This window comes from Mercenaria mercenaria, chromosome 4 (genome assembly GCF_021730395.1).
Source record: "Mercenaria mercenaria strain notata chromosome 4, MADL_Memer_1, whole genome shotgun sequence".
Taxonomy (NCBI): Eukaryota; Metazoa; Mollusca; class Bivalvia; order Venerida; family Veneridae; genus Mercenaria; species Mercenaria mercenaria.
In genome coordinates, this window is record NC_069364.1 from 7,474,169 (window position 1) to 7,487,119 (window position 12,951).

Consider the following 12,951-nt stretch of genomic DNA (forward strand, 5'->3'; position numbering starts at 1 on the left):
AGAGCCACAAAACTTTACAGGAATGTTGGTCAGCATGTGTAATTGTGAACCTTGGGTTTCGTGTTTGGATTCTTTCAGTCGTGTAGGAGTTATGGCCCTTGACTTTGTAAAAAATTGTCATTTTAGTGTTGTGTCGCGCCTAGCTCCAAAAGTATTTGACGTAGAGTCACAAAACTTTACAGGAATGTTGGTCAGCATGGGTATTTGTGCACCTGGGGTTTCGCGTCCGGATTCCTTCTGTCATGTAGGAGTTATGGCCCCTGGCTTATTTAAAAATTGGCCATTTCAATGTTGTGTCGCGCGTAGCTCCAAAAGTATTTGTCCTAGAGTCACGAAAGTTTACAGGAATGTTGGTCAGCATGTGCAGTTGTGCAGTTGATCTGTGTCCTTTGTCATGTAGTGGGGGCATCTGTATCCATGGACACATTAATAGTTTGTGTGCTATTTTAGTTGTGCTTTCAGCTATATCTTTCTTTGTTTTTCTACCAGTTATGTTTTTTTCGTGCTTTCGTCTTTTTACCTAGTATATGTGCTTAGTTTTTTCTTTATTATCAACTCTTTTCGTTCATCACCATACTGCTTGTTATTTGTTATCTATCTATTTATTTATTTTTATTTCAGAGATTTTTTCTTCTTCTCTTTTTCCCTCGCCTGGTTGAGTTTCAGTGCGTGTGGACTGGCCGTACCAATGGCGAAACCAGGCAAAGTTAAATTTACATTTAATCTTCATTTTTAAGAGTATTGATAATTATGTGTTACAATTTTTACATCAGCTATTTAATATATTACATGTTTATTTTAAATTAACCGATTGCTGTTAATTTGGTGATAATATGGTAGTTGGCAGATGCGGATGTGGTGCTGTGTATGACCCTTTCATGCCCCCCCCCCCCCACACACACACACCTTTCTTTCGGTGGTTTGGGACACAAGTACTACTTTTACTCGGGGAACTAGGTTTTGTCATACACTTGTCACAATACTCGACCTTCAACTACTATTTTTATATGTTTTTAATCTCTTTCTATGCATGTATCATATGTATGTCTATTCCCTTCTTATTTGCTAAACGGGGAAATAACCATGTGAGTAATATATATCTACTGTAACAGAGTTACTTCCCTTACCTTTTGTATTTGCTTTAAATGTGTGTTTTTCCCTTACAGCTGCTTTAAATTTGTTATTACTTTACCACTGTTTATCGAGAAATAGCTTTAAGCTAATATTATTTGTTATATGTAATATACGACGTTAATATTTTTTTGTGTCTTGTATCTAAATTCCCACATGGTCTTTTATTTTTTTCGTGACCCTAATATTCTATTTATCTTACCTCCTTATTTATAATAACTTTTATTAAATTGTATACCAACAAATTTTATGTCTGCCTTAAACAACACTTTAAGAAATTATAACGCCTATAATGTATGTGGCCAATACACGCAGCCTCTGGTAAGTTGAATTGAAATAACTCTTTAAAATGGCTAAAATTTGTAAAATAAAAGAGTTAATATTGTTTCTGGACCCGACTTCTGTTTCCTCGACGAACTGATTCAATAAAATTCATTTCGAAATGCAAAATTCCTTGATTTAAGAGCAGAAATTAAAAATGCTTCACAGACGATCTTAGTGGCTTAGCCTCCGTTTCATTGAGCGTTCCCTTTGTAAAACACTTCTTATGGTAATTGCAAATATACATTTTTTGTCGTGCCATTCTCATGACCTAATAAAAGCTCGTTTATAACAATTGTTGAGACTCAATCGTTGCATAAATATGCCTTTAGTAGTTGTTCTCAAGATGGGGTCGTTTTTTCCTGAAAACAAAAAGTTTAAAAAAGCCCGGTAAAGCTTTATTTCGTCACTGATTTAATAAAGCAAAATTTATTATAACAATAGATTTTGCCCTTATTTTTGCATGTAGGTAGGATAAATACATGTAAATGCAAATCATCAAAGCAAGAACCGAAAAATATGATAGAATGAAGGAAACCAATAGGAAAACAAACAAAAACTGTGATCTGAAAAAAAGTCTTCATGAGCTTTCTGCATTTTACTCGAATCATTCTGTAGGCGAATCCTGTTACGTTCTTGTAAGCACAATGATGCCTGATCGTAATTATCGTAATTAATGCATAAATAAGTTAGCCATATTGTTTAGACACCACATAGAAAACGATTTATTGGTCAGAATCGAAAGTGCATGTAGGGTTTGAATTAAATATGTCCCAATATATGCATTCAAAGAGAGCTAAACTACTCAGTCATGTTCTTGTCCTGTATGTGCATTTAAAGAGTACTTTAATTTTAGAAAAGCAACACATGGCCTTTTATTTGGATTTATGAATGGTTCTCTGCGTAGTCAACAGCTTACACTGTTTCTGAACTGGGCAGGATTACACCGGACAAGATACAAGGGTCACAGTTTCAGAATCGGGGCTGCTTCCACTGCAGCTCAAAACGGTGTTTCAGAAGAACACATCCAACTATACTTTATGTAATAGCATTAAAATACGGAATCAAATAGAAAGACATTGTAGTATAATAGAAAGATAAACATAACTAAGAATTACTTTTTAATTCAAATATTTAGTGACGAATGATTGAAAATACATGTACAAATAATAAATATTTTGATTTTTTCCCCGATTGCATCCGTGTTTAATTAGTCTTTTTTGTAAAATATTTTCATTGGTTGAAATTGCTAGAATGAACAAAAAAAAAAAAAAAAAAAAAAAAAAAAAACTTTGACAGTAGTCCAATCGTTAGTACTGTTACAAACGTAAAATCACGTCACGCGGCTTACAGTACTATCAAGCGAAGAGCGCATTTCTACGACCCTATTATCTTTTGACGCTTAAATTCCATACTTCTAGTAACGAAAACTATGGGACGGACAAAGAGGGATCACTTATACATTGATTTCTCTACTAGACTTAGGGAGAATACACATATATAGTTCTTGTAAACAATGTCTATAATCTGACTCTTGACAATCATATGACTGATTTCCACAGTGTGTCCCACAGGCACATATGTGTGCAACCAGAACCAACAAATAAACAAGATTTTAATTGTTTGACATCAATACTTTTATTCAGGCTAGATAAGACCTTGTGGCGGAATATTGGCTGCAGACGGGGGCTAAATCCCAAAATTTTATACAGTCCCGGGGAGACAACTAACTGCCTTCCCTTAATGGTACACTGGCAAGTCAGTAACCCAGGTTGGAAACCTTGGTGTCAGTCCCAACAGTTGCACACCCTGATGTGGACGGTTGTTAGCGGGCAGCCCGAATTACATCTGACTCCTGAGCTACTGCGGTCCCGGACGTAACCCTGCCCTGGGCCTCCCCTCCATACATAGAGGTGGAGGGGGGTGCCAACGTTACCCTGGAGTGCACCCCACCATAACACACAAAACTAATACACACAATGAACCTGCATGCCTTCAAGCAAGTCAGGCCAGGAGAAAGAGCCAGGCTGATGTACCCGTAACCCCCTTCTTCGTCTCCCCGGGCCCTTAAATTCGGCATGCGGTACTCAATAAGTTGTATTATGTAAACGTTGAGTAAATGTATAAAAAGGTTAGGATAAATTGCGTTTCTGACGACCAGCTTGAATAAATTCTACTTCCGACCTTATCGTTGAATAAATTTGGAATTTTTATGTATGATTATATCATAACTGTTGAACAATTACATAGTTTTGCCTTTGTGTTAATATGTTGTTATGCAGTAATTGTTCAGGCACTGAAGTTAATAAATTACCATATGAAGGAAAATCAATTATCAAGTAATTATAAAAATGCATTGCAACATTGGAAATGTCACATATTGCAACATTAGAAATGTCACATATAATGAAGATATTGTACATTAAGTATTAGTTCCAAACAGTAGGACAGAATTATCACGGATATTGCGATGAAGGAATAAAATGGAAACGGACTGCTTAAAAATTATTTTAGCGCTGGCTTTCTTGGGTAATTCCTTATAATACTACATCATTTTCTATAAATCTCAATATTATCTGCATCATAATAAATATCACTATTAGATCAATTTATATTTCATCATCATTATTATTTTCATTATAATCAGTCTTATTTGCTTTTGTTGTTATTATTAATAGTAGTAGTAGTAAAGGTGAGAAAAATATATTTAATCAAAAATGTAATACTCTTCTTGGTACAAAATAATCAGCAAGAAACAAGATTGCATAAAGCGTCTAGTAAAAAAAAGATCATGCTACATATATATCGTTTTGATCATAAAGTTATAGTTACTGTGTGAGGAAAAGGTCTGCTTGGTTTTTACAGACCTTTGTGGCGATTTGAAATCAGACAAAATAACCGCGGAAGCCAACTAGCCCAGATATTTTTTCTGTTAACAAATAAAATCTTCAACATATAAAATTTATTTAATTGGATAAGAAGTTAAATGTATATTTTGCAATGAAGTAACGAATATATCCCTTTCACCTTTTAAGTCACAGTTCAGTTTCACATTTTCACCTGTCTTTCGGGGTTCAATATGGTTCCGATATAATAATAAAAAATGTTTATGGAATAGGAAGATTAAACCAGTTTTCGAAAGCTGTAGATATTTTACAAGAAAAGGCAAGACTTTTAAGTTCGTAGCAGTTAAAACATACTTTCAATTGGTAAATAATTCATTCTTTTTTTTTTTTGAAATTGGAACTGAGCAAAAAACTTTGGATTTGGTGTGAATCGAAATTTATCTCGTTCAAAATTCAAGTAGAACGTTCTTTTGGTACACACCTGGAGGAAAAGGTGAGGTGATTTGGTAAAATAAAAATGGATTTGCTCGAAAAAATGTTTCCTAATTTAGTAATAGGTATCTTCATCTTCGTTTACTTTTTTCAGAACTAAAAGTATCGGCAAATATTTTTGTTAATTGTCGATGCACGTGTGATTCGCCTAAAAAAGTTTTATATTCACATTTGCCCTACCCTGGTTCATTGAATATTTTGACGTTCATTTCATATGTCGAAAAGGCGAGAAACCTTACGTCAACGCTGCTTAGCGTTAACGGGCCGCTATTCTTGAAGACGTCTGTGTATAGTCAGAGGGAACGTTTATTCTTATATGACTAAAAATGCTTTAATCATCAAAAAAATATGATGTTCACGTCACGTCAACGTGATATCGAGCGCCATATATACATCTGGAAACAGCGCTTTCAAATTTGATCAAATGTTTTACTTACTGGCATGTTTAAAAATGTCACACTGTCTATACATATATCAATATTAAGTTGGTTATTCGCTTTGCAGAATAATTCGCCATCTTTTGCACCCAAGCTGAACTCTTCCGCAATCTGTATTACCATTTCCGGTTCTGACGTGCATAAACAAAGGAGCGTGACGACCTAACAGTTAGTGCCATGCTTGCGCGAAGAAACAGTTCTGTCATATTTGATCTAAATTTTACAATACATTTTATATCAGAATCGAAATAATTGATAGCAAAACGTTGTTTTACATCTTACACTATTTATACACTCGGGCGGTTATACGTCATTTGTATTAATTGTATTAATTTGTATGAAATTATTACGCTCCGCGTATAACCGCCCATCGTGTATAAATAGTGGTAAAGCACCGTTTTGCTATAAATTATTTCTTAAGGAGGAACCACACTAGAACTTTTTTTCAGAGCCCACGTTATTGACTGGTACCAACAAAAACTGGAAGATATTACTGATTTAGATCTGTATATATTTTTACGTTTAATACATCAGTGACGTTTCCATGACGTCGCAAACATGACCACTTCGCGCACTTTTGACATCAGATATACGGGGACAAAATCTGCCTTGAAATTATTGTACCGGCAATATTTTTTAACGTAAACCCATAAATTATACATGAAATGAAAGCTGACATAAAGCTCCAGACGATGATTTAATCGAAATTGCTCTACGTTTTCGCGTAATAAAATGAGAGTCAAAAAACGAGTTTTCTTTTTACTTAAATTTTCCACAAAAAATAGCTTCGCTCAGCATTATAAAAAAATCCATCCGTAATTTTTTTACCAAAATTGAATATGTTTTACAGTAATACGTTCTGTAAATATATAGTAAAAAACAGAAAGTTTTACCGTGCCGTTTTGCGGCTATAAGAATTTTTTAAGCACCACTACAGTAACATTTTTCGACGCTGAAAAAAAATGACGTGAATGTGAAGATATGGCCCTTAAGGTTAGGCAAAAAAAGTTTATTTCTGCTAACATGCTAAAAAAATAGGGAAGGTATCTAAGGTGCCGCCAGTTTTTATTTACACAGTTACATTTAACTGTAATATATTTATTATTAGGTATAAGGCCATGTCACGGCTCAAAGTAGGTTCGAAATGGCTTTTTTGACCATGTCTGGAAGGTTTTCGACCCAGCTGGGTCCCTTTTGACATTAAATTGTACCCTTTTAATACATGGTCGACTAGGTATGGGTCCTGGCTACGGATTAAGACCATGTTCGAAAACCTGGGTGAGCCATATGTGTCAGGGGAGGTAATACATGGAGGAACGGTATTGTATTAAATTCATACTGAATTTCAGCTGATAATGACACTATGTTACATTTTGACCCTTGTTCGAGTCTCTACACCCCAGGTACCTATGTCTTAGCATTTACATTTTAAGCTACTTACAAGTCCATATGATGCAATAAGAGCTAAGGACAGGTATCAGAAAATGACCAAACTTGTTATTTGCAGTAGGGTGCTGGCCAAGACTAAGCTGGCCCGCCCGGGGCGCCGTGAGAATTGCTCCAATGGTGTCATTGGACTCAGTGAAGGTAGTGCTTGAGTTTTCAGGACTGCCTTGACTGCTCTGAAAAGTTCATATTTTGAGAAAGTTATCGGAATTTGACCTATGACCTTGACCCCTAGTCGACCGGGTTCGAACCTGACGTGGCCTGTTTTCTCTAGGTACTTGCTTGCCCTTAGCAACAAGGTATCATTTATTAAAATCGGACACCAGGTTATGAAGATATGACTCTCTAACAAGGCCAGTCCCTCTAATTAATATATGAAGAAGTATGCACATTTCCACAAAAAATGATACATTTTAGTCGACCGGGTTCGAACCTGACGTGGCCTGTTTTCTCTAGGTACTTGCTTGCCCTTCGCAACAAGGTATCATTTATTAAAATCGGACACCAGGTTATGAAGATATGACTCCTCTGACAAGGCCAGTCCGTCTATTTAATATATGAAGAAGTATGCACATTTCCACAAAAAATGATACATTTTGAGACGGTCCTCCGACGAAACCGTCGGCGATAACAATACACAAATTACATATCTGCTTAGACAATGTTTAGATATAATTTATAAAAATTAATTCATTAAAATATCTTGTATTTGGAACATTCTACAATTATGTGAAGTTAATGAAAAACACTGCCTTTTACCGTACGGAAAAGTACGGAAATACAGCTTTTCTCCTAAATTACGTACAGTCGGACGAAAAGATGTTGTCTTATTTGTCACAAACTTTCAAGTTTTGTCATTTTCTGTCAAAAAAAGTTTTAATTTGCAGTTATTCGCCAAAGTAAATATTTTATAAGCACTTTTTCCTTATTTTACGGCAAATATTTTAAGCCAAAAAATGGCAAAGTTCAACAAATGTTGCCGACGGCGTGCTCATCGGGGAAGACAATTGTTTTTCATATTCGATTGGACAGTATTTCCAACTTCTTCTTAAAAGAAATTTCAGTTTGATATCTTACTCTTAACGCTTATTATAATAAAAAGAAACTGATGAATTTTTCGAAAAAATGCGACCAAGATAAGCGTCATACGGTTCCTATAGCAAGTCTACAGATCGTACAGACGGACAAAACTTACCTAAAACTATTTATTTCCATAGAAATAATTGATATTCGCCAAAACGTGTTACTTAAGAGCCTTAGTTGATGTAAAATATTTTTTCAGAAAAATAAAGTGTATTTTCGTAATGTTTTTGCTTTTTGACATAATGGCACCTACGTTCGGGCCCGGACGACCCTTGGGGTCGGGGTTAAGCCTTGCGATATACCTTTATGAAATAGTTCTTGAATAGTTCTACAAATGAATGTAACTTTCATTAAGATATCTAGTTAAAGAGTAATATATCGTATACCTAGTAATGAAGAAGCGACAAAAATCGTAAAATATGCGTCGAGAAATCCGTGCAGAACTACGCGCTATTATCCGAGTCTACATGTCTTTCTGACCACACCAAGCACGTGATCGCGATCGGCCAATTTGCTCTGAACAAATGTATATATTTTATGCTATTATAGACAAATTCGGTCATTTCTGTAAAATATATAAAATATGTTAACAATTTGCGTTGTTAAATAGGCTCAGGTCTATAACTCTCTTTTGCGGAAAATATATTAGCAATGATTTTGTATATGTTAGAAGAGTTTCAAATAATACATGTTTATGACCACGCAGATAATGAGGTCACTGAAAGGAAATTTACACTAGTGTTTCTACTGCTGTGATAATTATTCTTATCACTATAAACGAATGCCATAGTCTCAGCCTATTCTTTAATTATAGTACTTATCCTCGCAGAAACATAATATTTCCGTAGTTCGGGTCTGAACGGTAGATATTCGGATCTGGCAGTATGTTAACTAATGATAATGTAACCGTATTCCATAAAAGCTACCACAATTACTAAATAATGGGATAAGTAATGTAATTTCACGTTTATCTGAACGTTGCGTAACCTGTCAATTCTTCAAAAACAATTTGAAACGGTGACGTCTAGAAAACGTAAATTTGTTGACCTAGTATCAACGCATAACAGCTAATTACATAAAAACGACACCGCAGAACTTTCTAAATTATGACAGTTATTCAGAAAACATACTAATGTAAAACATATTCAGTTTTAATAAAAAAAATTACGAATGGAAATTTTTTTTAATGCTTAGCGAAGTTATATTTTGTGGAAATTTTAAGTAAAAAGTAAAACTTGTTTTTTGGCTCTCATTTTATTAAGCGAAAACGTAGAGCAATTCCGATTAAATCATCATTAAATAAAAATCTATTAAATCTATTATAGTTAATTGTAAATATGTAAATAAAATCTGGCGGCACTTTAGCTACCTTCCCTATTTGTTTAGCATGTTACCAGAAACAAACATTTTTTGTCTACACGTCATTTCTTTCAGCGTCGAAAAATGTTACTGTAGTGATGCTTAAAAAGTTCTTATAGCCACAAAACGGCACGGTAAAACTTTCTGTTTTTTACTATATATTTACAGGACGTATTAGTGTAAAACATATTCAATTTTGGTAAAAAAATTACGGATGGATTTTTTTAAAAGCTGAGCGAAGCTATTTTTTGTGGAAAATTTAAGTAAAAAGAAAACTCGTTTTTTGGCTCTCATTTTATTAAGCGAAAACGTAGAGCAATTCCGATTAAATCATTGTCTGGAGTTTCATGTCAGCTTTCATTTCATGTATAATTCATGGGTTTAGGTTAAAAAATATTGCCGGTACAATAATTTCAAGGCAGATTTTGTCCCCGTATATCTGATGTCAAAAATGCGCGAAGTGGTCATGTTTGCGACGTCATGGAAACGTCCCTGATGCATTAAACGTAAAAATATATACAGATCTAAATCAGAAATATCTTCCAGTTTTTGTTGGTACCAGTCAATAACGTGGGCTCTGAAAAAAAGTTATAGTGTGGTTCCTCCTTAATTAGATGACGTCGCAGTTCCGTATGGTGAATAGAATGGCCGGGAAGCTGATCTTAATTTTAAAGCATACAAAATGATACAATTTATAATATAATCTTCTTTACAAATGGAAAGGAAGTTCAATGTAAACATAAGAAATGAAACTTTTTTTTCAGTGTCGATGCGAAATGCAGTACAGGAAAGGACCGTCAAATTTAAAATTAATTGCTAGCGTGATTCACGGATTTGCCGATCCCATTCTATCGTTCATTTCGCATGAACACCGGAAAAATTTCAGTTCTTTATAACATTTCCGTAGAAAAATAGCAATTGTCTTATCTTTTGAAAGGTGGCATTTTTACTAAATACACAAAAAATATTCAAAAAGGCATAAAAAGTGTCTCCAAATACTAGTATTAGATTTTCTGTCGATTTGAATAACGTATGAAAACCATATCAAAAGATTACGCAAATTTAAAGATGTAAAGCAGTTATAAATACAGCAAAACTTATATAATTTACAATTATACAATTTTATTTTCTCTCTGTATAGATAAAGAAAAGTCATTAAAATGTACACAGAAGTATAGAAATTCTTACATTGCACGACAGTGTGTTATTGTAATCTTTAACCGTTACAATATAACAACGGACATCAGACACTATTTCTTTTTACGTTTTTTTCTGCCTAGTTGAGCTGTATGTTCTCCGTGACGAATTTATGAAATACTTACAGTGTAAAAAAAAAATCGTCTTATACCTCTGATTAATGAATCAGTTACTGTGTTTTTAGCTGACAAGGTAAGCTTTTGTGATCACCCTTCGTCCATCGTCTGTGCGTCCGTGCGTCTCGTGCGTGCGTCCGTCCGTGCGTCAACAATTTCTTGTCTGCACGATAGTGGTTTCATTTATGATTTTATTTTAACCAAACTTGCACACAACTTGTATCACCATAAAATCTCGGTTCCTTTCTTGAACTGGCCAGATCCCATTATGTGTTTCAGAGTTATGGCCCCTGAAAGGGCCAAAAATTAGCTATTTTGACCTTGTCTGCACAATAGCAGCTTTATTTATGATTTGATTTTTACCAAACTGGCACACAACTTGTATCACCATAAGATCTTGGTTCCTTTCTTGAACTGGCCAGATTCCATTATGGGTTCCAGAGTTATGGCCCCTGAAAGGGCCAGAATTAGCTATTTTGACCTTGTCTGCACAATAGCAGCTTCATTTATGATTTTATTTTAACCAAACTTGCACACAGCTAGTATCACCATAAGATCTTGGTTCCTTTCTTGAACTGGTGAGATTCCTTTATGGGTTCTAGAGTTATGGCCCCTGAAAGGGCCAAAATTAGCTATTTTGACCTTGTCTGCACAATAGCAGCTTCATTTATGATTTGAATTTAATCAAACTTGCACAAAACTTGTGTCACATTAAGATCTCAGTTTCTTTCTTGAACCGGTTAGATCCCATAATGGGTTCCAGAGTTATGGCCCCTGAAAGAGCCAAAATTAGCTATTTTGACCTTGTCTGCACAATAGCTGCTTCATTTATGATTTGATTTTAACCAAACTTGCACACAACTTGTATCACCACAAGGTCTTGGTTCCTTTCTTGAACTGGCCAAATTCCATCATGGGTTCCAGAGTTATGGCCCCTTAAAGGTCCAAAATTGGCTATTTTGGCTTTTGCAGCCATATAGAGACTTCATATATGGTTTTATTTGATACAGACTTCCAAAATATCTTCAACAACAATAAATCTTAGATTCCATGACAAATCAGATCCAATCGTAGGTTCCAGAGTTATTTTATATCTGATTACCTCCCCTGATTGTAATCAAAATGGATTTATATCAGTAAGTACATATAGGATTTATTTGAAATTTCATAATTGTCATTAGTTGGACTGAGACAATCAGGGTAGATAACTATGGACTGATTTTATGTCAAATTACCTCCCTTTATTTCAAATTAAAATGGGTATATCTCCGTAACTAATGAAGATACTGATCTGAACTTTTATTTATGTCAACAGATTTTTTTGGCAGAGCCTTCTTTTGTTCACACACAATATTTTTTTTTAATTACTTCCCTTTTACGTTACTATAAATAGTTTATTTTTAGGAACTTTTTTATTATTGGCCGTAGGGAAAAACCGAGATCACTTTTCTGTGGTACAACATGGATGGTACCTCCAATTTTTAGGTGCATTTTGACATATCTGTACCTTGTAAGAATTGTTTTTTCCTTTTGGTTAAATTTCTTCCCATTGTTGTTCCTGTTCTTTGGACTTAAATATTTTTACTGAGGACCTTCTTGTCCTCAAGTGCAATGATAACAGGTGAGCGATACAGGGCCATCATGGCCCTCTTGTTTTTAATGTTAACCATTCAAAACCGATTACTGAAGGAGCTCCAATCATGTTGTAAGGACCCGTTTTACATAATGTCTGGTATATTAATATACTTGTTGCGATTTAATCCCCATTTGGATCCTTTAAGTTCTGCACATGGAAGAAGGTCGTTTGCAAATGGTATATCACCAGTATATCTTAACGTTGTGTAATATGAAGTTTGTTTGTTTCAAGTATACTGTATTAGGACTCTGTTCCCAGGGCCTCGACACCTGCATTTTAACCATATATTTAACAAATCATCAAGGCCTTCGAGTGATTTATCGTCTAATTTACCACGGTTCAGAGTTAAGATGCGTAGGAATTGAACCACGAGGGAGTTAGTCCGAATAAAAAAAATACCGAAGCATCTGAACGATGGACCGTGGTAAATTAAACAATAAATCACTAGAAGGCATTGATTGTTTTAATTCTGACATGCTCATTGACATATTTAAATAAATATTATTCTGGACTTCTATGTATCGGACGGCATGCGGCAAGTTGACGTCATAATTGACGACATAATGCTCTCTTACCGGTCCGCGCGTCAACCGTTATTTATCGCAGAATACACAGAGGTTAACTTCCTTCTTTGCTTAACTGGCAATCAAACTGAGCCATATTAGAATTTATATTATACAATATGTATTTGTATATTGACATTTATGTGAAGCTGTGACCAATTTCTGCCAATTATTAATCAAAACGAAATTAGATATTAAATGCTATAGTATTTAAAAAAAAGCAAAAGAGAAACAAAAAAATGTTGATGTCCTTTTATATTCAGAAACAGTAAACGCACAAACAAACTTATTTTAATATTTTAAGAATAAGAATCGCTACATCTT

At 34.6% G+C, this 12,951-nt stretch overlaps 1 protein-coding gene across 4 annotated transcripts in view; it reads left to right on the top strand.

Annotated features, from left to right (window-relative positions):
• Positions 1-3,874: 3,874 nt before the first annotated feature.
• The window catches only part of LOC123555101 (uncharacterized), a 116,168-nt gene continuing 107,091 nt past the window's right edge, over positions 3,875-12,951 (top strand). For all 4 annotated transcript variants that reach the window (XM_053540322.1, XM_053540320.1, XM_053540321.1 and 1 more), the window contains exon 1: positions 3,875-3,981. In XM_053540322.1, coding sequence (XP_053396297.1) covers positions 3,936-3,981 — 46 coding nt within the window. In that variant the 5' untranslated portion in view covers positions 3,875-3,935. The remainder of the gene's footprint in view (positions 3,982-12,951) is intronic.